The 24,781-nt window shown below is 40.2% G+C and overlaps 1 protein-coding gene across 4 annotated transcripts in view; it reads left to right on the top strand.

The window, feature by feature from the left end:
• Positions 1 to 24,428, top strand: part of EDEM3 (ER degradation enhancing alpha-mannosidase like protein 3) — a 97,811-nt gene extending 73,383 nt beyond the window's left edge. For all 4 annotated transcript variants that reach the window (XM_067728904.1, XM_067728905.1, XM_067728906.1 and 1 more), the window contains one exon: positions 20,467 to 24,428. In XM_067728904.1, the coding sequence (XP_067585005.1) occupies positions 20,467 to 20,876 (410 nt within the window). In that variant the 3' untranslated portion in view covers positions 20,877 to 24,428. The remainder of the gene's footprint in view (positions 1 to 20,466) is intronic.
• Positions 24,429 to 24,781: the final 353 nt, after the last annotated feature.

Raw genomic sequence — 24,781 nt, 5'->3', positions numbered from 1 at the left:
TGTGGCTCCGAAGCTTCTACCCCTCTCCGCCACCCGCCGTCTCCACCAGTGAAGGGCCTTCCTAGTGTGTGGAAACTTTTCCTCCTTCACAGCTCCCTCCCACTGGTGCAGGTCCCGTCCCTATTCTTTTGTCTCTGTTTTTTCTTTTGCCCTACCCAGGTACGTGGGGAGTTTCTTGCCTTTTGGGAGATCTGAGGTCTCCTGCCAGCATTCAGTAGGTGTTCTGTAGGAGTTGTTCCACGTGTAGATGTATTTCTGATGTATTTGTAGGGAGGAAGGTGATCTCCACATCTTACTCTTCCACCATCTTGAAGGTCTTCCCAGGGTGCATATATCTTTTAGAATTATGGTTTTCTCCAGATATATGCCCAGGAGTGGGATTGCTGGATCATATGGTAGTTCTATTTTTGTTTTTTTAAGGAACCTCCATACTGTTCTCCATAGTGGCTGCACCACCAGTAGTGTAGGAGGGTTCCCTTTTCTCCACACCCTCTCCAGCATTTATTGTTTGTAGACTTTTTGATGATGGCCATTATGACCTGTGTAAGGTGACACCTCATTGTAGTTTTGATTTGCATTTCACTAATAATTAGCAATGCTGAGCATCTTTTCATGTGCCTGTTGGCCATTTGTATGTCTTCTTTGGAGAAATGTCTGTTTAGATCTGCCCATATTTTGATTGGGTTGTTTGGTTTTTGGTATAGGGCTGCATGAGCTGGTTGTGTATTTTGGAGATGAATCCCTTATCAGTAGCATCATTTGCAAATATTTTCTCCCATTCTGTGGGTGGTCTTTTCATTTTGTTTATGGTTTCCTTTGCTGTGCAAAAGTGTTTAGGTTAAATTACATCCCATTTGTTTATTTTAGTTTTTATTTTCATTACTCTAGGAGGTGGATCCAAAAAGATATTGCTACGATTTATGTCAAAGAGTGTTCTGCCTGTGTTTTCCTCTAAGAGTTTTACAGTATCCTGCTTTACATTTAGGTCTTTAATCCATTTTGAGGGGTTTTTTTTGGGTCGTGTTAGAGAATATTCGTATTTCGTTCTATTATGTATAGCTGTCCAGTTTTCCTAACACCACTTATTTAAGAGACTGTCTTTTCTCTGTTGTATATTCTTGCCTCCTTTGTCATAGATTAATTGACCATAGGTGTGTGGATATATTTCTGGGCTTTCTGTCCTGTTCCATTGATCTGTATTTCTGTTTTTGTGCCAGTACCGTACAATTTTGATTACTATATCTTTGTAGTATAGTTTGAAGTCAGGTAATCTGAATCCTCCAACTCAATTTTTCCTTCTCAGGATTGCTTTGGCTATTTGGGGTCTTTTGTATTTCTATACAGATTTCAAATTTTTTTGTTCTAGTTTTGTGAAAAATGCCACTGGTAATTTGATAGGGATTGCACTGAATCTGTAGATTACTTTAGGAAGTATAGTCATTTTGACAATATTAATTTTTCCAATCCGAGAACATGGTTTATTTTTCCATTTGTTTGAGTCATCTTTGATTTCTTTCATCAACATCTTATAGTTTTCAGAGGACAGGTCTTTTGCCTCCTTAGGTAGGTTTTTTCCTATGTATTTTATTCTTTTTGGTGTGATCATAAATGGGATTGTTTCCTTGATTTCTTTTTCTGATCTTTTGTTGTTAGTGTATAGGAATGCAAGAGATTTCTATGTTTTAATTTTGTATCCTGCAACTTTACTGAATTTATTGATGAGCTCTAGTAGTTTTCTGGTAGCCTCTTTAGGATTTTCTATGTATTGTATCACGTCATCTGCACACAGGGACAGTTTTACTTCTTCTTTTCCAATTTGGATTCCTTTTATTTCTTCTCTGATTGCCAAAACTATGGACTTCCAAAACTATGTTGAATAAAAGTGGTGAGAGTGGACATCCTTGTCTTGTTCCTGATCTTAGAGGAAATGTTTTCAGCTTTTTACTGTTGAGAGTGATGTTAGGTGTGGGTTTGTCATATATGGCCTTTATCACGTTGAGGTAGGTTCCCTCTCTTCCCATTTTCTGGAGTTTTTATCATAAATTCGTGTCATATTTTGTCAAAAGCTTTTCTTGCATCTATTGAGATGATCGTATGGTTTTTATTCTTTAGTTTGTTAATGTGGTATATCACAATAATTGATTTGCGTATGTTGAAGAATCCTTGCATCCATGGGATAAATCCCACTTGAACATGGTGTCTGATCCTTTTAAGGTATTGTTGGATTCAGTTTGCTAGTATTTTTGGAGGATTTTTGCATCTATGTTCATCAGTGATATTGGCCTGTAATCTTTTTTTGTGGTATCTTCATCTGGTTTTGCTATCAGGGTGATGATGGCCTCATAGAATGAGTTTGGGAGTGTTCCTTCCTCTGCAGTTTTTTGGAAGAGTTTCAGTTTCTAAATGTTTGATAGAATTAGCCTGTGAAGCCATCTGGTCCTGGACTTTGGTTTGTTGAAAGTTTTTTAATCACAGTTTCAATTTCAGTACTTGTGATTGGTCTGTTCATATTTTCTATTTCTTCCTGGTTCAGTCTTGGAAGGTTGTACCTTTCTATGATGTCCGTTTCTTCTAGGTTGTCCATTTTATTGGAATATAGTTGCTTGTAGTAGTCTCTTATGATCCTTTGTATTTATGTGGTATCCATTGTAACTTCTTTTTCATTTCTTATTTTATTGACTTGAGCCCTCTCCCTTCTTTTCTTGATGAGTCTTGCTAATGGTTTATCAATTTTGTTTATCTTCTCAAGGAACCAGCTTTTAGTTTCATTGATCTTCTCTATTGTTTTCTTCATCTCCATTTCATTTATTTGTGCTCTGATATTTATGATTTCTTTCCTTGTAACTTTTAGTTTTGTTTGTTCTTTGTCTAGTTGCTTTAGGTATAAGGTTAGGTTGCTTTTTGGAGATTTTTCTTGTTTCCTGAGGTAAGATTACTATAAACTTTCCTCTTAGAACTGTTTTTGCTGCATCCCATAGGTTTTGGATTGTCATATTTTCATTGTCATTTCTCTTGGTATTCGTTGATTTCCTCTTTGATTTCTTCAGTGATCCATTGGTTGTTTAGTAACATATTGTTTAGCCTCCACGTGTTTGTGTTTTTTACAGTTTTTTTCTTGAAATTGATTTCTAATCTCGTAGTGTTGCTGTTTGAAAAGATGCTTGATATGATCTCAATTTTCTTAAATTTACTGAGGATTGATTTGTGGCTCATGATGTGATCTAGTCTGGAAAATTTTCCATGTGCACTTGAGAAGAAAGTGTATTCTGCTGCTTTTGGATGGAATGTTCTGTAAATACCAAGTCTGTTTGGTCTAATGTGTCATATAAGGCCTGTGTTTCCTTTTTGATTTTCTGTCTGGATGATCTGTCTGTTGATGAAAGTGGGGTGTTAAATGCCCCCACTATTATTGTGTTACTATCGATTTCTCCCTTTATGGCCGTTAGCGTTTGCCTTACGTATTGAGGTGCTCCTATGTTGGGTGCATATATATTTACAATTGTTATATCTTCTCTTTTGATTGATCCCTTGATTGTTATATAGTGTCCTTCTTTGTCTCTTGTAATAATCTTTGTTTTAAAGTCTATTTTGTCTGATATGAGTATTGCTACTCCACTTTTCTTTTGATTTCCATTTGCGAATATCTGTTTCCATTCCCTCCCTTTCAGTCTGTATGTGTCTCTAGATCTGAAGTGGGTCTCTTGTAGACAGCATATATAGGGGTTTAGTTTTTGTATCCCTTCAGCCAGTCTATGTCTTTTGGTTGGAGCATTTAATCCACTTACATTTAAGGTAATTATTGATATGTATGTTCTTATTGCCATTTTGTTAATTGTTTAGGAATTGTTTTTGTAGGTCTGTTTTCTGCCCTTCCTCTTTTGCTCTCTTCTCTTGTGATTTGATGACTGTCTTTAGTGTTATGTTTGGATTGCTTTTTCTTTTTTGTGTGTGTATCTCTTGTGATTTGATGACTATCTTTAGTGTTATGTTTGGGTTGCTTTTTCTTTTTTGTGTTTGTATATATGGTAGATTTTTGGTTTGCGGTTCCCATGAGGTTTTGATGTAGGAGTCTATATATATATATAGTTACACACAAGACTTTTTAAAAGTTGTTGTTCTCTTAATTTCAAATGCATTTCCAGTATCCTGCATTTGTACTGTCTTCTCATGATTGCTGGTTTTGATATCATATTTTTGTGTGGATGATTTCCTACCTTTACTTAATGTTTGTCTTTACTGGTGAGCTTTCCCATTCATAATTTTCTTGTTTCTAGTTGTAGGCCTTTTCTTTTCCACCTAGAGAACTTCCTTGAGGATTTGTTGTAGAGCTGGTTTGGTGGTGCTGAATTCTCTTAGCTTTTGCTTGTCTGTAAAGCTTTTCATTTCTCCATCAAATCTGAACGAGAGCCTTGATGGGTAGAGTATTCTTGGTTGAAGGTTCTTTCCTTTCATCACTTTAAGTATATCATGCCACCTTTCTTCTGGCCTGCAGAGTTTCTGCTGAAAAATCGGCTAATAACCTTATGGGGGTTTCCTTGTATGTTATTTGTTGCTTTCCCTTGTTCCTTTTAATATTTTGTCTTTAATTTTTGTCAGTTTGATTAATATGTGTCTTGCCGTGTTCCTCCTTGGGTTTGTCTTGTATGGGACTCTCTGCACTTCCTGGAGTTGAGTGAATGTTTCCTTTCTCATGTTAAAGAAGTTTTCCGCTATCATCTCTTCAGATATTTTGTCAGGTCCTTTCTCTCTCTCTTCTCCTTCTGGGACCCCTATAATGTGAATGCTGGTGTGTTTAACGTTGTCCCAGAGGTCCCTTAAACTGTCGTCACTTCTTTTCATTCTTTTTTCTTTATTCTGTTCCACGGCAGTGATTTCCACCGCTGTGTCTTCCAGCACACTTATTTGTTCTTCTACCTCATTTATTCTGCTGTTGTTTCCTTCTAGTGTATTTTTTCATTTCAGTTATTGTATTATTCATCTCTGTTCTTTAAGTCCTCTATGTCTTTGTTAAACATTTCTTGTATCTTCTTGGTCTGTGCCTCCATTCTTTTTCTGAGATCTTGGACCACCTTTACTGTCATTACTCTGAATTCTTTTTTCAGGTAGATTGACTATCTCTAATTCACTTAGTTGTTCTTCCGAGTTTTTATCTTGTTCCTTAGTTTAAAACATATTTCTCTGCCGTCTCATTTCGTCTAACTTACTGTGTTTGTGGTCTCCTTTCCACAGGCTGCAGGATTGTAGTTCCTCTTGCTTCTGGTGCCTGTCCCCTCGTGGATAAGGTTGGTCCAGTGGCTTGTGCAGGCTTCCTGGTGGGAGGGACTGGGGCTCTCCACTGGTTGGTGGAGCTGGGTCTTGTCCTTCTGGTGGGCAGGACCGTGTCAAGGGGTGTGTATAGAGGTGGCTGTGAGCTCAGTATGACTTCAGGCAGCCTGTCTGCTGATTGGTGGAGCTGTGTTCCACCCCTCCTGATTGTTTGGCTTAGGCATTGCACCACTGGAGCCTGCAGGCTCTTGGGTGGGGCCAGGTCTCAGTACCAAAATGGTGACCTCCAGGAGAGCTCAGCCGACCAATATTCCTTGGAGCCTCCACCACCAGTGTCCTTGCCCCCACAGTGAGCCACATCCAACCCCCACCTCCCCAGTAGACCCTCCAAGATCCTCGTGTAGGTCTAGCTCTGGCTCCTATGGAGTCAGTAGTTTGTGCTGGGTTCTAGTGCACATGAAATCTTGTGTACACCCTCAAGAGTGGAATCTCTGTTTCCTCCAGTCCTGTGGAGCACCTGCACTCAAGTCCTGCTGGGCTTCAAAGCCAAATGCTCTGGGGGCTCCGCCTCCCAATGCCAGCCCCGCAGGCTGGGGAGCCTGACAAGGGGCTCAGAACTTACTGCTGTGGGAGTACCTCTGCCATATAATGATTTTCCAGTTTTGTGGGTTGCTCACCTAGTGACTATGAGATTTGATTATATTGCAAAAGCTCCTCCTACCATCTCATTGTAGCTGCTTCTTTGTCTTTGGATGTACCTTTTTTTGTAGGTTCCAGTCTTTTGTTGATGGTTGTTCAGCAGTTAGTTGTGGTTTTAGCGTTTTCATGAGAAGAGGTGAGCTCAAGTCCTTCCACTCCACCATCACGTCCAGAATCAAGGGGTGCTTTTGGTTTGGATGCTTGCTGCTTCTTTCCTAAGCGTGTGCTGGCCATTACCCCTTGATATGGGATGTTTAGGTGCGGTGGCCTGTGTGCATTCCCTGTACGGCGGGGCACAATTCGTGCCCACCTGTGGGACTCCCAGCAGTGGCAGTGGGCTGTGAGTGCCCAGAACAGCAGGGGCAAGTGCTTGCAGTCTGCTCGTGGGTCCCCTAACTGTGGCGGCGGCCCACGCACCCATGGAACAGCAGGGGCAGCAACTGGCGCCTGCTCCTGGGTCGCCTAGTGTCAGCAGCTGCCCTTGCACTCCCAGGACAGCAGGGGCAGTGCTTGGCACCCACTGCTGTGTCTCCCAGCAGTGGCGACGTCCCGGGGCAGCAGGGAAAGTGATTGGCGCCTGCTTGCAGGTTTCCCAATGGTGGAGGTGGCTGGCACACTCCCGGGACAGCTGGGGCAGCACTTGATGCCTGCTCACAGGTTGTTTAGCTGTGGCAATGGCCCATGCCCATCTCTGGAGCCCACAATGGCAGCAGTGGCTTGTGCCTGCACCTGAAGCTCGTGTAGGTGGCGTCCTGTTGCCTGAGAGCCCACACGCACAGAAAGAAGCTCCTATGGCAGTCCCGTACCTCTCCTCGTGTGCCCCCCAACAATGGTGCCTTGCCTCTCTGTCAGGTCCAGACCTCTTCCAAGTGTATCCTCAGCTGCCACACTCCAGCCTCTTCAGGCTGTCTCCCTGCAGCCAACCCTTGGTCCTCTCCCTGGGTCTGACCTCCAAAGCCAGAGCTTCAGCATCTAGCCCCTGTCCATACCAGCAGATGAGCATCTCAGGCTGGGGAACGTAGGGTGGTGGTACCAACCATCTGTGCAGGTCTCTGTCTGTTTTGCCTTCTGCAAACTGGTTGCTGCACTTTCCTCTGAGTCTCCAAAGCATCCCCTCTGTCCAGGCTGATCTCTCCACTGGTGAGGGGACTTCCCAGGGTGGGGGAACGTTTCCTTCTTCACAGCTCCCTCCCTGGGGCACAAGTCCCATCGTGATTCCTTTCTCTCTTTTTTTTTTTTCTTTTTTCTTTCATCCCACCTGTTTACGTTGAGGTTTTCTTGCCCTTTCGGAAGTCTGAGTTCTGCCAGCATTCAGTAGATGTTCTGTGTGAGTCGTTCCACTTGTAGATGAGTTTTTGATGTATTTGTGGCAGAAGGTAAGCTCCACGTCCTACTCCTCTGCCATCTTGATTCCTCCCTGATTATTTTTTTATTGTTTTTTCTAATCTCTATTTATTTCCTCTCTGATCTTTATTATCTCCTTCCTTCTGTTGACTTTAGGTTTTGTTTGTTCTTTTTCTAATTCTTTTAGGTGGTGGGTTAGGTTGTTTATTTGAGACTTTCCTTGTTTCTTAAAGAAGGCCTGTATCACTATGAACTTCCCTCTAAGAGCTGCTTTTGCTACATCCTATGTTATTTGTATGGTTGTGTTTTCATTGTCATTTACCTCAAAGTATTTTATTTTTTATTTTTGGCTGTGTCAGGTCTTAGTTGAGGCACGCGGGATCTTTATTTCAGCAAACGGGCTTCTCTCTAGTTGTGGCACGCGGTCTTCTCTCTAGTTGTGGCGTGTGGGTTTTCTCTCTGTAGTTATGACACTCAGGCTCCAAAGTGTGTGGGCTGTGTAGTTGTGGCACATAGGCTCTCTAGTTGTGGCCCGTGGGCTCAGTAGTTGTGGCACCCAGCTTAGTTGCCCCACAGCATTTGGGATCTTAGTTCCCTGACCAGGAGTTGAACCCACGTCCCCTGCATTGGAAGGCAGATTCTTTACCACTGGACCACTGGGGAAATGCATCAAAGTATTTTTTAATTTTTTTTCATCATTGTCCCATTGGTTTTGTAGTAGCATGTGGTTTAGTCTCCATGTAATTATTTTTTCCCATTTCTTTTCTTGTGATTGTTTTCTAGTTTCATGCTGTTGTGGTCAGTAAAGATGCTTGAAATAATTTTTATACTCAAATTTGCTGAGGCTTGTTTTGTGGCCTAGTATGTGGTCAATCTTAAGAGAATGTTCCATGTGCACTTGAAAAGAATGTGTATTCTGCTTTTTTGGGGTGTAATGTCCTGAAAATATCAATTAAGTCTAACTGTTCTATTGTATTATTTAGGATCTCTGTTGCCTTATTGATTTTCTGTCTCAAAGATCTTTTCATTGATGTGAGTGGGGTGTTAAAGTCTCCTACTATTATTGTATTCCCATCAGTTTCTCCCTTTATGTCTGTTAGTGTTTGTTTTATGTATTTGGGTGCTATATTGGGTGCATATGTGTTGATAAGTGTAATAACCTCTCCTCGTATTGATCCTTTTATCATTATATGGTGTCTTTCTTCATCTTTCTTTATAGCCTTTGTCTTGAAGTCTGTTTTGCCTGATAAAAGAGTATTACGACCCCTGCTTTCTTGTCATTTCTGTTTGAATGAAATATCTTTTTCCATCTGCTCATTTTCAATCTATGTGTGTCCTTTGCTCTAAAGTGGGTCTCTTGTAGACAGCATATTTTAGGCCCTTGTTTTTCTAATCTAATCTGCCACTCTGTCTCTTGATTGGAGCATTTGATCCATTGACATTTAAGGTAATTATTGATAGATATGTATTTATTGCCATTTTATTTTATTTTATTTTATTTTCACCAAAAATTTTATTTTTCTTTTTAACATCTTTATTGGAGTATAATTGCTTTACAATGGTATGTTAGTTTCAGCTTCACAACAAAATGAGTCAGTTACATATATACATATGTTCCCATATCTCTTCCCGCTTGCATCTCCCTCCCTCCCACCCTCCCTATCCCACCCCTCCAGGCGGTCACAAAGCACCAAGCTGATCTCCCTGTGCTATGCGCCTGCTTCCCACTAGCTATCTACCTTACGTTTGGTAGTGTATATATGTACATGCCTCTCTCTCGCTTTGTCACCGTTTACCCTTCCCCCTCCCCATAGCCTCAAGTCCATTCTCTAGTAAGTCTGTGTCTTTATTCCTGTTTCACCCCTAGGTTTTTCATGACATTTTTTTTCTTAAATTCCATATATATGTGTTAGCATACGGTATTTGTCTCTCTCTTTCTGACTTACTTCACTCTGTATGACAGACTCTAAGTCTATCCACCTCACTACAAATAGCTCAATTTTGTTTCTTTTTATGGCTGAGTAATATTCCATTGTATATATGTGCCACATCTTCTTTATCCATTCATCTGATGATGGACACTTAGGTTGTTTCCATCTCTGGGCTATTGTAAATAGAGCTGCAGTGAACATTTTGGTACATGACTCTTTTTGAATTATGGTTTTCTCAGGGTATATGCCCAGTAGTGGAATTGCTGGGTCATATGGTAGTTCTATTTGTAGTTTTTTAAGGAACCTCCATACTGTTCTCCACAGTGGCTGTATCAATTTACATTCCCACCAACAGTGTAAGAGGGTTCCCTTTTCTCCATACCCTCTCCAGCATTTATTGTTTGTAGATTTTTTGATGATGGCCATTCTGACTGGTGTGAGATGATATCTCATTGTAGTTTTGATTTGCATTTCTCTAAAGATTAGTGATGTTGAGCATTCTTTCATGTGTTTGTTGGCACTCTGTATATCTTCTTTGGAGAAATGTCTATTTAGGTCTTCTGCCCATTTTTGGATTGGGTTGTTTGTTTTTTTGTTATTGAGCTGCATGAGCTGCTTATAAATTTTGGAGATTAATCCTTTGTCAGTTGCTTCATTTGCAAATATTTTCTCCCATTCTGAGGGTTGTCTTTTGGTCTTCTTTATGGTTTCCTTTGCTGTGCAAAAGCTTTTAAGTTTCATTAGGTCCCATTTGTTTACTTTTGTTTTTATTTCCATTTCTCTAGGAGGTGGGTCAAAAAGGACCTTGCTGTGATTTATGTCATAGAGTGTCCTGCCTATGTTTTCCTCTAAGAGTTTGATAGTTTCTGGCCTTACATTTAGGTCTTTAATCCATTTTGAGCTTATTTTTGTGTATGGTGTTAGGGAGTGATCTAATCTCATACTTTTACATGTCCCTGTCCAGTTTTCCCAGCACCACTTATTGAAGAGGCTGTCCTTTCTCCACTGTACATTCCTGCCTCCTTTGTCAAAGATAAGGTGACCATATGTGCGTGGGTTTATCTCTGGGCTTTCTATCCTGTTCCATTGATCTGTATTTCTGTTTTTGTGCCAGTACCATACTGTCTTGATTACTGTAGCTTTGTAGTATAGTCTGAAGTCGGGAAGCCTGATTCCTCCAGCTCCGTTTTTCGTTCTCAAGATTGCTTTGGCTATTTGGGGTCTTTCGTGTTTCCATACAAACTGTGAAATTTTTTGTTCTAGTTCTGTGAAAAATGCCAGTGGTAGTTTGATAGGGATTGCATTGAATCTGTAGATTGCTTTGGGTAGTAGAGTCATTTTCACAATGTTGATTCTTCCAATCCAAGAACATGGTATATCTCTCCATCTGTTGGTATCATCTTTAATTTCTTTCATCAGGGTCTTATAATTTTCTGCATACAAGTCTTTTGTCTCCTTAGGTAGGTTTATTCCTAGATATTTTATTCTTTTTCTTGCAACGGTAAATGGGAGTGTTTTCTTGATTTCACTTTCAGATTTTTCATCCTTAGTGTATAGGAATGCCAGAGATTTCTGTGCATTAATTTTGTATCCTGCTACTTTACCAAATTCATTGATTAGCTCTAGTAGTTTTCTGGTAGCATCTTTAGGATTCTCTATGTATAGTATCATGTCATCTGCAAACAGTGACAGCTTTACCTCTTCTTTTCCGATTTGGATTCCTTTTATTTCCTTTTCTTCTCTGATTGCTGTGGCTAAAACTTCCAAAACTATGTTGAATAAGAGTGGTGAGAGTGGGCAACCTTGTCTTGTTCCTGATCTTAGTGGAAATGCTTTCAGTTTTTCACCATTGAGGACGATGTTGGCTGTGGGTTTGTCATATATGGCCTTTATTATGTTGAGGAAAGTTCCCTCTATGCCTACTTTCTGCAGGGTTTTTATCATAAATGGGTGTTGAATTTTGTCAAAAGCTTTCTCTGCATCTATTGAGATGATCATATGGTTTTTCTCCTTCAATTTGTTAATATGGTGTATCACGTTGATTGAAATGCATATATTGAAGAATCCTTGCATTCCTGGAATAAACCCCACTTGATCATGGTGTACAATCCGTTTAATGTGCTGTTGGATTCTGTTTGCTAGTATTTTGTTGAGGATTTTTGCATCTATGTTCATCAGTGATATTGGCCTGTAGTTTTCTTTCTTTGTGACATCCTTGTCTGGTTTTGGTATCAGGTGATGGTGGCCTCGTAGAATGAGTTGGGGAGTGTTCCTCCCTCTGCTATATTTTGGAAGAGTTTGAGAAGGATAGGTGATAGCTCTTCTCTAAATGTTTGATAGAATTTGCCTGTAAAGCCATCTGGTCCTGGGCTTTTGCTTGTTGGAAGATTTTTAATCACAGTTTCAATTTCATTGCTTGTGATTGGTCTGTTCATATTTTCTCTTTCTTCCTGATTCAGTCTTGGCACGTTGTGCATTTCTAAGAATTTGTCTATTTCTTCCAGGTTGTCCATTTTATTGGCATAGAGTTGCTTGTAGTAATCTCTCATGATCTTTTGTATTTCTGCAGTGTCAGTTGTTACTTCTTTTTCATTTCTGATTCTATTGATTTGAGTCTTCTCCCTTTTTTTCTTGATGAGCCTGGCTAATGGTTTATCAATTTTGTTTATCCTTTCAAAGAACCAGCTTTTAGTTTTATTGATCTTTGCTATCGTTTCCTTCATTTCTTTTTCATTTATTTCTGATCTGATTTTTATGATTTCTTTCCTTCTGCTAACTTTGGGTTTTTTTTGTTCTTCTTTCTCTAATTGCTTTAGGTGCAAGGTTAGGTTGTTTATTCGAGATGTTTCCTGTTTCTTAAGGTAGGATTGTATTGCTATAAACTTCCCTCTTAGAACTGCTTTTGCTGCATCCCATAGATTTTGAGTCGTCGTGTCTCCATTGTCATTTGTTTCTAGGTATTTTTTGATTTCCTCTTTGATTTCTTCAGTGATCACTTCGTTATTAAGTAGTGTATTGTTTAGCCTCCATGTGTTTGTATTTTTTACAGATCTTTTCCTGTAATTGATATCTGGTCTCATAGCGTTGTGGTCGGAAAAGATACTTGATACAATTTCAATTTTCTTAAGTTTACCAAGGCTTGATTTGTGACCCAAGATATGATCTCTCCTGGAGAATGTTCCATGAGCACTTGAGAAAAAAGTATATTCTGTTGTTTTTGGATGGAATGTCCTATAAATATCAATTAAGTCCATCTTGTTTAATGCATCATTTAAAGCTTGTGTTTCCTTATTTATTTTCATTTTGGATGATCTGTCCATTGGTGAAAGTGGGGTGTTAAAGTCCCCTACTATGAATGTGTTACTGTTGATTTCCCCTTTTATGGCTGTCAGTATTTGCCTTATGTATTGAGGTGCTCCTATGTTGGGTGCATAAATATTTACAATTGTTATATCTTCTTCTTGGATCGATCCCTTGATCATTATGTAGTGTCCTTCTTTGTCTCTTCTAATAGTCTTTGTTTTAAAGTCTATTTTGTCTGACATGAGAATTGCTACTCCAGCTTTCTTTTGGTTTCCATTTGCATGAAATAACTTTTTCCAACCCCTTAGTTTCAGTCTGTATGTGTCTCTAGGTCTGAAGTGGGTTTTTTGTAGACAGCAAATATATGCGTCTTGTTTTTGTATCCATTCAGCCAATCTGTGTCTTTTGGTGGGAGCATTTAGTCCATTTACATTTAAGGTAATTATCAATATGTATGTTCCTATTCCCATTTTCTTAATTGTATGGGTTCATTATTGTAGGTCTTTTCCTTCTTTTGTGTTTCTTGCCTAGAGAAGTTCCTTTAGTAGTTGTTGTAGAGCTGGTTTGGTGGTACTGAACTCTCTCAGCTTTTGCTTGTCTGTAAAGGTTTTAATTTCTCCATCAAATCTGAATGAGATTCTTGCTGGGTAGAGTAATCTTGGTTGCAGGTTTTTCTCCTTCAACACTTTCAATATGTCCTGCCACTCCCTTCTGGCTTGCAGAGTTTCTGCTGAAAGATCAGCTGTTAATCTTATGGGGAGTCCCTTGTGTGTTATTTGTTGTTTTTCCCTTGCTGCTTTTAATATGTTTTCTTTGTATTTAATTTTTGACAGTTTGATTAATATGTCTTGGCGTATTTCTCCTTGGATTTATCCTGTATGGGACTCTGTGTGCTTCCTGGACTTGATTAACTATTTCCTTTCCCATATTAGGGAAGTTTTCAACTATAATCTCTTCAAATATTTTCTCAGTCCCTTTCTTTTTCTCCTCTTCTTCTGGAACCCCTATAATTCGAATGTTGGTACGTTTAATGTTGTCCCAGAGGTCTCTGAGACTGTCCTCAGTTCTTTTCATTCTTTTTTCTGCTCTGCAGTAGTTATTTCCACTATTTTATCTTCCAGGTCACTTATCTGTTCTTCTGCCTTAGTTATTCTGCTATTGATCCCATCTAGAGTATTTTTCATTTCATTTATTGTGTTGTTCATCATTGTTTGTTTCATCTTTAGTTCTTCTAGGCCCTTGTTAACTGATTCTTGCATTATGTCTATTCTATTTCCAAGATTTTGGATCATCTTTACTATCATTATTCTGAATTCTTTTTCAGGTAGACTGCCTATTTCCTCTTCATTTGTTAGGTCTGGTGGGTTTTTATCTTGCTCCTTCATCTGCTGTGTGTTTTTCTGTCTTTTCATTTTGCTTATCTTACTGTGTTTGGGGTCTCCTTTTTGCAGGCTGCAGGTTCGTAGGTCCTGTTGTTTTTTGTGTCTGTCCCCAGTGGCTAAGGTTGGTTCAGTGGGTTGTGTAGGCTTCCTGGTGGAGGGTACTAGTGCCTGTGTTCTGGTGGATGTGGCTGGATCTTGTCTTTCTGGTGGGCAGGTCCACGTCTGGTGGTGTGTTTTGGGGTGTCTGTAGACTTATTATGATTTTGGGCAGCCTCTCTGCTAATGGGTGGGGTTGTGTTCCTGTCTTGCTAGTTGTTTGGCATAGGATGTCCAGCACTGTAGCTTGCTGGTCATTGAGTGAAGCTGGGTGCTGGCGTTGAGATGGAGATCTCTGGGAGATTTTCGCCGTTTGATATTATGTGGAGCTGGGAGGCCTCTTGTGGACCAGTGTCCTGAAGTTGGCTCTCCCACCTCAGAGGCACAGCACTAACTCCTGGCTGCAGCACCAAGAGCCTTTCATCCACACCGCTCCTTAATTTGGGATGATTCGTTGTCTATTCATGTATTCCACAGATGCAGGGTACATCAAGTTGATTGTGGAGCTTTAATCCGCTGCTTCTGAGGCTGCTGGGAGAGATTTCCCTTTCTCTTCTTTGTTCTCACAGCTCCCAGGGGCTCAGCTTTGGATTTGGCCCTGCCTGTGCGTGTAGGTTGCCGGAGGGCATCTGTTCTTTGCTCAGACAGGACGGGGTTAAAGGAGCTGCTGATTCGGAGGCTCTGGCTCACTCAGGCCGGGGGTAGGGAGGGTCACGGAGTGCGGGGCTGCCCCGCGGCGGCAGAGGCCAGCGTGACGTTGCTAGCCTGAGGCGCGCCATGCGTTCTCCGGGGGAGTTTCCCTGGATCCCGGGACCCTGGCAGTGGCGGGCTGCACAGGCTCCCTGGAAGGGGGTGTGGATAGTGACCAGTGTTCGCACACAGGCTTCTTGGTGGCGGCAGCAGCGGCCTTAGCGTCTCATGTCTGTCTCTGGGCTCTGCACTTTTAGCCGCGGCTCGCGCCCGTCTCTGGAGCTCTCTTAAGCAGCGTTCTTAATCCCCTCTCCTCGTGCACCAGGAAACAAAGAGGTAAGAAAAAGTCTCTTGCCTCTTCGGCAGGTCCAGACTTTTCCCCGGACTCCCTCCCGGCTAGGCTAGCCGCGGTGCACTAACGCCTTGCAGGCTGTGTTCACGCCGCCAACAGTCCTCCTCCTCAGGCTGTGTTAACGCCGCCGTCAGTCCTCTCCTGGCTCTCTCCGCTTTGCCCTCCGCACCCCTGTTGCTGTGCTCTCCTCTGCGGCTCCGAAGGTCCCCCACTCCGCCACCCGCAGTCTCCGCATCCGAAGCTCCCCCACTCCGCCACCTGCAGTCTCCGCCCGTGAAGGGGCTTCCTAGTGTGTGGACACTTTTCCTCCTTCACAGCTCCCTCCCGCTGGTGCAGGACCCGTCCCTATCCTTTTGTCTCTGTTTATTTTTTTCTTTTGCCCTAACCAGGTACGTGGGGGTTCCTTGCCTTTTGGGAGGTCTGAGGTCTTCTGCCAGCGTTCAGTAGGTGTTCTGTAGGAGTTGTTCCACGCGTAGATGTATTTCTGGTGTATCTGTGGGGAGGAAGGTGATCTCCGAGTCTTACTCTTCCGCCATCTTCCCGGAAATCTCCTATTGCCATTTTAAACCTTGTTTTCCTGTTGATTTTATATTTCTTCTTTGTCCCTTTCTCTTTCTTTCCATTTTTCCTTTTGTGGTCTGATGATTTTCTTTTGTTTTATGAATCTGTTGTATGTGATAGATTCATAAAATCTGGTGTTGGTTTTTGTGTATCTATTGTATGTTTTTAAGTTGTGGTTACCCTGTTTTTCAAGTATATTAACCCCTTCCTATATCTGCTTGCTTTAGACTGGTAGTCATGTAGGCTCAAATACATTCTAGAAAAAATAAATCTACATCTTCTTACTCTCCTCCCCCACATTTTATGATTTTGATGTCCTCTTTTACATCTTCATCCTTTTGCTGTTCGTTGTGGTTATCATTGCTTTCACAGAAAATTTTTTTTTAATTGTGATTTTTAAAAATCTGTGTATTGGCTTATTTAAATGATTTACTTTCCATTTATGATTTTTTTCCGTAAAGATTCTAACTTTTTTTCTATTTAGAGAAGACCTTTCAATGTTTCCTTTAGGATAGGTTTACTATTGCTATATTCCTTTAGTTTTTGCTTGTCCAGGAAATTCTTTCTCTGATTTTAAATTTGATAATCTTGCTGGACAGAGTATCCTACATTTCACATTTTTCCCTTTTAGGACTTTGAATGTATCTTGCCACTCCCTTCTGACCTGCAACATTTCTGTAGAGAAAGCAACTGATATATAACCTTATGGGGGTTTCCCTTCTAATTAACTCTTTTTCTCTTGCTGCCTTTAGAATCTTCTTTAACTTTTGCCATTTTTATTATAATATGTCTTGGTGTAGGTCTGTTTGAGTTTATCTTGTTTGGGACCCTCTGTGCTTCTTGTACCTGGATATCTGTTCCCTTTGTTAGGTTTGGGAAGTTTTCAGCCATAATTTCTTCAAAGACATCTTCAATCCTGTTTTCTCTCTCTTCTGGGATCCCTACTAAGTGTACATTGGCATGCTTTATTTATTCTTATATTGCTTTCTTATATTGCTTTCATTTTATTTTTCATGTGGCTTTCTGTTGTTCTGACTGGGTGATTTCCATTATTCTATCTTCCAGATCACTTATTTGTTCTTCTGCATTTTTTCTGCTATTCATTGCCTTTAGCTGAGCTTTTGTCTCAGTGAATGAGTTCTCTAATTTTTCTTGGTTCCTTTTTATAGTTTCTAGTAATAGTAATAGTAATAGTAAAAAAAAATAGTAATAGTTTCTAGTAATAGTAATAGTAATCTTTCTATCAATAGTCCTTCTTATCTCCTTTTTGAACTCTATGTCTATTAGACTGAAGAGGCCTGTTTCATTGTTTGTTCTTTCAGGGGAATTCTCTTGATCTTAATAATTGGGAGTGGTTCCTCTGCTTCCTCATTTTACTTATACTTCTCTTGCTCTATGAGTTTAGGAGAAACAATTATCTGTGTGGTCTTGGAGGGCTCTTTTTATGTGGGAGCATCCCTGTATAGCCTGTGTGGGTTTAATATTTTTTGGTGTGAGGGCTGTTTTTAGTGTGGATGCCTGTTGCCTCTTTCCTGTGTATGCTGGCTGTTATCCCCTTGATAGGAGGTGTGACTGGTGTTGTGGTGACCAGAGCCTGCACTGGATATTGATCGGGGCCTCCTCTTTTGCTCTGTGGTTGTTACTTCCCTGTCAGGGGCTGGGTCTGTTCCCTAGCTGTTGGAGTAGAAGCCCCCAGATCCGTTTCTGAGCTGCAGTGTGAGGTAGGTGGGATTGGAGCGTTCCCACAGGGAGAGGAGCCACTGAGTATTCCTCTACCAGAGCTGTTCACCAGTGAGTGTGCTCTGTTGTGTCACCTGTCACCCATTGTGTGGGCTCACAAAGTATACTGCCTTCAGCCCCATCTCAACCTTGGGAATGCTGGCAGTCAGCCCTGGTGTCCCTCAGGTGTTGTTTTCACAAGGCCACCAGCACAGATCCACTAAAGCCGGGTCCCAGGACTGCAGTAGTTGCACACCTGGACCTGCTGTGGGAGCTATGGAGGCAGCTCAAACCCAGGCCCAGCCCAGCCCCCATGTGCACGCGCCCGCAAAGCCCACAGCTGCTAAGGCCAGACCCAGCCCAGCATGGGAGCACCTATGGTCTACTCAGATGTCCTGCAGATGCTGAATTTACAAAGCCAGCAGCGAAGGTGTAAATACACGGCTCACACGGCTGCAGGGAGAGATTGCAACCCTGCATCCTAAGTCACGCGGCCCCTGGGGCTCAGCTGTGGTTTCAGGCCTGTTTCTGTGCGTGGGCAGCTCACTGGTGTCTGCTCCTGGGGCCTGCCGAGGTGGTGGTTGGTGCAGGTGCCAGCCTAGGCGGTGGCTGGGACCCCTGAGCCCGGCCAGGTGGGAGCCTGAGGCGGCAGCTGGGTTGCAGGAATCTGCTGAGTGTGGAGCCCCTGAGGCTGTGGCTGGTGTGCAGTGTCCCAGAGTCTGTGGAGGCAGAGGCTGGCATGTGGAGAAAGGGGCTGCCATGGCACCCTTCCCTTTGTGCCCCACTTGACAATGGCTCTTCAGTTCTGTGGCAGGTCTGGGCTTCTGCAGACACCCCCGGCTGTAGCCATACCACGCTCCAGCCCCTTCAGGCTTTCTCTGAACGTCCAACAGTAGTCCTCTCCCTAGGTCTGTCCTCTAAACTCTGAGTATCAGCACTCGGCCCCTGCCTGTACCAGCGGGCACATGTCTCAGGCTGGGGCGCGCAGGGTAGCGGTACAGCAGTCTGTGTGGATCTCTCTCCTGCCTGCCGCAAACTGGTTGTTGCACTCTCCTCTGCGCCTCTGAAGCTGCCTTTCTGTCCCAGCTGATCTGAGGGGGCTTCCCAGGGTGCAGGAACCTTTCCTCTTTTCAGCTCCCTCCCAGGGGCATAGGTCCCGTCCCACTTCCTCTTTTTTTTCCCGCTTCGTCCTACCTGGTTACGTAGAGCTCTTTCTTGTCCTTTCAGGTGTTTGAGGTCTTCTGCCAGTGTTCAGTAGGTGTTCTGTGAGAATTGTTCCATTTGTAGATGTATTTTTGATGTATTTGTGGGAGGAGGTGAGTTCCACGTTCTTCACTGCTGCCATCTTGATTGGAGCCTATACTATTCTTATTCCATTTTATTAACTAGATTTCCAAAATAATATTATATAACATGTAACCCTAGAGTGATTTTTTGCCAAAATCAGTCTTTATTACTAGAAGAAATAACCTTACACTTTTTCCTATTCTTCTAAGCTAGATTAATGCAATCTAGAAACAAAGTTGAAGGTTCTTCTCCCTTCTCCCTCAAACTTAGGGTAGCCTAGCATAAATGAGCCCTAAGCAGCCAGACACTGCTTTCTCTTCTTTGGGCCCCACCATAGTTTGCCTTGATGTCAAATTAAAATGTACCCTTTCCACAGCTGAGAGAATGTGTGGGGACTCCTCCCCCTTGCCCTCCTTCCCCCTGACAAACCCCACCTAAGAACTATCTTAAACTTCCCTAGTCAGGTAATCCTACCTAATTAGGGTATATGTATACACACCCTCCTCTACCTCCCTGAATGCCTGTATTTTCCTTCAGTTTTTCTGGTTTTATAATAAGTCCATCTTCCCTTTCTTCTTTGACTAATTAACTCTGATTATCTTTTATATCACAGTTAAGTATCACTTTCTGAAGGAAGCCCTCAAATCTCCATATTCTTTCCTAACACCATGACATGTGTCACAGAGTTTTCTATTGTGTGATTATTCCTAAACGTTGTTTTCCCCAGCTGGACTATAAGATTCAGAAGGGCAGGTCAGATGTTTGTTTTCACCTCGTTTTATCCCTAGCACAGTGTCTGCCACACGGTGGACACTCGGGAGATCTTTACCAACTGACTGCAGTCTGAGAATGCAGCATGTGGGTGTCGACGCTAATATTTAAGCACTTTCTTGTAGGAACCCTAAATAAAATGCCTCTAGTGGTTTTATTTTATATTCATTACAAGAAGTTTAAACTGCTTTTCATCTTTCCAGTGGATTTGATGATTATATCTTAGAATTCATAGATCTCCAATAATGAAATAGAAGTTTTGTAAACTGGTTTTGTGTTTATGAAAATATTGTATTTGATCAATCACATTGATATCCATGAATCATTCAAAGTTTTGTATTATCTGCATTTTCATGGTTTACTGAGTGGGAATTTCATTTTTCAAAGAATATTATCTTAAAATACAGCAATGTCATGTGCTGTTTAAAATGTATTCTAGTTATAAAGACGCAGTTGTAGAGAATGGACTTGAGGACACTGGGAGGGGAAATGTAAGGTGAGACAAAGTGAGAGAGTAGCATTGACATATATACACTACTAAATGTAAAATCGATAGCTAGTGGGAAGCAGCTGCATAGCACAGGGAGATCAGCTCGGTGCTTTGTGACTACCTGGAGGGGTGGGATAGGGAGGGTGGAAGGGAGATGCAAGAGGGAGGGGATATGGGGATATATGTATACATAGAGTTGATTCACTTTGTTATACAGCAGAAACTAACAACATCGTAAAGCAGTTATACTCCAATAAAGATGTTTAAAATAAATAATTAAAATAAATAAAATGTATTCTATTTAATATGTTCTCATGTGCAGGCTTTCCTGAACTTAAATATTTAATAAATCTGAGACATAATACAAATTTATATGCATTTTCATAGTATTATTGTTTAGTATATTTCTTGGCACTTACTAATACCCATTGAAGGCAGTCTTATTAGTTATTAGAGTCATTCTGCATTAACATGATTTTCTTTAACTTTTATTATCAAAACCAGTATGGTTTTGAGAATGTGATAGTACATGTTTTGTGGGGAAAGTAGCATGAAGTTTGTTTCTTTCATATACAGATCCTGAGATGGAAAATGAAGAACAACCATCCTCTGAAAATGATTCTCAGAATCAGAGTGCTGAACAGATTGCATCAAGTTCTCAGGAGGTTGATTTGGTTGGTCAGGAGTCTCCTGAGGAAAGTTCTCTAAACTCTCACCCAGAATCTTTGTCTCCAGCAGATACGGACAATGCTGCAAGCATTTCTCCTTCTGAACAGAATTCTAATCCCACGGAAAACCATGAGACTACAAGTCTTGATGGTGAATGTACAGATTTAGATAACCAACTTCAAGAACAATCAGAAACTGAGGAGGATTCCAATCCTAATGTTAGCTGGGGTAAAAAGGTCCAACCTATAGACTCCATATTAGCAGACTGGAATGAAGATATAGAAGCATTTGAAATGATGGAGAAGGATGAGCTCTGACTCACTAAAGTCTACCTGGTGGTAGGTATTTCAAAAGAAAAGGTAAACTGTGGATAATAGATACCCTGATACTAAGCAGGCTCTCTCATGGGAGGCTCTGAGTATGGTGATGAACAACCACGTTCTGACTGGGAGAGTTAGTTATCATAGGAATCTGGAACATGCTGTGTTAGAACTGACCTTGTTTATAACTGTCCCATCAAAAATGCAAACTCACAGTTTCCCCCTCAGGTGACAGCATTGCACCATCCTGCTGCATCTCAGGCCAGGAAAAGATTATTGGGCGTTTCTAGGAACCAGATTTCTGCACTCTCTAGATGGTAGATAAGAAACAAATTCAGTTAACTGTGAGGTGGGGAATACGAATTTGTACAACTTTCTAATTGAAGGAAGCTCTCGGTTTTCTTGGTTCTGGGGTTAGAGGCTCTTTGGGGAAAACACATAGGAGTATTTTGGGCATTCTGGTTATGCTGCCTTCACAGAAACACTCAAAAGTGACCTAAGTGGTTATGAAGCAAATACATTCATGGTGAAAACAGTCTTTGCTCATCATTTTCACTTGCTTCATTGTGTAACATGATCAAGATGACTTGATTTTTTTTTCCCTCTTTAACAGTGTCCTTTTCATTTAAACCAAAGGTGAAGCCAGTGTACTTTCTCAGTGAGTTCTCTGCATAAAGACTAATCATTGGGACCAGGTAAAAAGGTCATATATCGTGGAAATTGGTTACTTAATACTTTCGAAAAATGGAGCAAGGGAGAAACTATAACGTTGCAATATGAACTTGCCATTGGGCCTTCCGTAAGGAAAGCTGTGACTACTCTGAAATGGAACTTAAAGTTAATATCTTTGTAGGGTAAATTATAAATCTTTTCCAGTTCATTTCATTGGAGGTGATTACCTCTAGCCATCAGCCTTACTCCATCCCATGTTTAGAATGCATTTTGAGCCACAAGGCCTATGTTGCCAATAGCTGAATACATTTTGTTCCATTTTTCTATCTTAGGGAGCCATGATAAAACTGTGGTAGTGATCTAAAAATTCTGGAGTAACTACTATTTTCCTCCTTTGAAACTAGTTTCTAAAGTTGCACCTAAGGAGTCTGTCACATTTTCTGTTGAATCATGGTTTTTTTAAGTTTGCTTTTTGTTTAAACAAATATTCCTTTTGATATGGACTTGAAAATTAGTCTACAGTAACCTGTGTAAAACACACAGTAGCAACTAACATATAGCCATATAGCTTAATGAGAATTTTTTTTCCTTTGCCTGAGTGTGTGTGTGTGTGTGTGTGTGTGTGTGGCAGTCTGGTGCTGGCCACATTTAAGTTTTAAAAACTTTGTTGTTGATATCTGTAGACAGCCCTGTAATTGAAATCATGGCTTTACTCATTTTATTTATTTTTTTAAACTTACCTGAACCAGTTCTAAAGGAATATTTGAGACTTAATTTCTTTTTCCTGTACCATGACATTGTATAACAACCCTTTTTCTTAAAACAGTTTTTGAGGTACTGATGAACTTAAACTGTATATGGAGCTGTTAAAAGAACAGCAGTGCTGTATTGTAGTTGTGTATATTCATGTACAGTATGTCTTAGATCCCAGGTAAACATGTTATTTTATAAGGGGATAAATAGCTGCTTTCAAAAATTCCAGCTAAACTTAATTGGGTCAGTGAGTAATAAACCTAATAGAGAATTCACTTTGAGGGGGGGAAAAAAGAGTAGTATACCAGACCTTTATTGGCCCTTAATTAAACCTGACACCAAAATGGATATTTTTAGTCTCTCTGCATGTGAAATTTGGTGTAAGAAGATAGAACTATAATACATATAGTATACAGAAGGATAGACATAGTGCTTTGTTCATCTTAGTTTCAAAGCTGCCAAAATAGCTGAAGCTTAATTACTTGACTTGCCTTGAGTTATAGGACTGGGGCTTGGAGAAAAGGAGATGTTCCTTTTAAGACTTGGATTACAGAAGCCTTATATACATTTATTTGATTTTCTTTTTGTATCTCAGAGCCATTGTTGTCTAAATCTAAATTTTCTAAGTTATCAAAGCAACATAATTTTATTTCCAGCAGAGATCTTGTGGCATACAAGGAAAAGCCAGCTTACTGCCACTTACCCTTTCTTTGGCCATTAGGGGGAGTTGTTGCAATTCATTGTGATTTAGAAGCAAATTGCTGGCTTGTTTAGAAAAATGAATCCTTAAAAAAAAAGAAAGGAAAAAAATTATTTAACAAATTATACTTAATACCCAGAAGGAATTATATGTGATTTTTCCCTAGCTAGGAAAAGAAGGTATAGTGTTCAGCTTCAAAACTCCAACATTGTCATTGACTCTCCATTCTTAATTGACATACTGCCACAAAGTTTTTTATTTCATTAAAAAATTTCAACATTAGGCATTTTTAAAAATGTTTGTTTTGTTTTTAAATCTTTTATAGCATTTTATTTACTTCCTAAAGGTTCAGGGGATTCTATGTAACCCTGAATTTTAGAAACATCTGGTCTACCTCAGTTAGATGTTGACTGCATAGAGATAGAGCTGAAGTGATCACCACAGCCATAAGATTGATTGACTAAGAAGGATTTATACAGTGTTTACAAACCCGGAATCAAGTAAGGATTTTATCTGAAAGTTAAAAGTTAGATATTAGAGAAAGTATTTAATTCAGGTATTTTCAAGTTTTAAAACTTCACTTGTTTACCTACTAAAAATAGTTATAGTTTTTTCTGCTTAGGAAGGTCCATTAAAATGATATACCCTAATTTGCAGTGCTTTTCCCATAAAGTTTTAGATGTGAAAGAATTGTAATTTACCAGATATGTTTGGGATGGGATATTTTGTTGGGTAGGTTTTCTTTTTAACTTTTAATAGGCTTCCAACAAGAATACAGTTGTTTCAGAACAATTTTTTTTAACATTATACTTTTCCCTTTTTCTTCACAGTGTTAAGAGGGTAAAATAAAAAATTGTGCACTCTGTGATTTTAACTTCTCTAATATGCTCTCGAGATTTTTTAAATTTAAATTACCATCTCACAGCCCTTATAATAGTAAAACCAGCATTTGTTCCCTCACCAAACCCCATGCCAAATTCATCATAAAGAAAGCTCAGCGTCCGTAATTCAAATAGTGCTTATAATTGTAGAGGCGGGGGTGGGGGCATTTAATAAATATTCCAACCGGTCGTTTTATGCACAAGGCTTCAGTCAGAACATAGAAAAAAATAACATTCTGTGAATGAAATATTGTATGTTCAGATTTTATAAAAGACATTTTTAAAAGCCCAATTTACAGCCGTATATTTTCTTATGATGTAATTTATGAAAAAGATGTCTGTACTAACAGGTGCTGTAACACTACTGTTGTTGGATTTTATTGTTTGGTGATAAATGTATACAATATTTCTAAGGGAAACTATGTACTGTGATGTAAAAGTCTGGGCAAAATGTATATAATCCTTGTATATAATTGTGTATTTGATTATAATGACTGATTGTAAAGATTAATAAAATATGTAAATATCCTGGTCTAGTTTTAATTTTAATTTTTAGCATCATTTTGCATATCTTTATACTTTGATATCTTTACATTTTTTTCACCACTGTCTTCCCTTTAATTTTCATTTTACCCTACGAGAGTAAATTTGGGGGACAACTTAGAGTATAGACATGCAAACATATGTTGAACAGTTCCACAACTCAACTAGGACCCTCAGAGTGGAGTTAGTAATTCACAGTGTCAATATTGGTAACGTGTTTATTTTTTGAGTTTACTAATATTTAATAAAATCACTTGTCCTTTTAATATTGTCATCAAGAGTAATACTGACCTCTCTTGTTAATTCCAGTGAGACCATTTCATTTAGCAGCCACTTTCAGATACTGTGATACT

The sequence above is a fragment of the Pseudorca crassidens genome, chromosome 2 (assembly GCF_039906515.1).
Source record: "Pseudorca crassidens isolate mPseCra1 chromosome 2, mPseCra1.hap1, whole genome shotgun sequence".
NCBI lineage: Eukaryota > Metazoa > Chordata > Mammalia > Artiodactyla > Delphinidae > Pseudorca > Pseudorca crassidens.
This window is presented reverse-complemented; position numbering and strand designations above follow the sequence as displayed.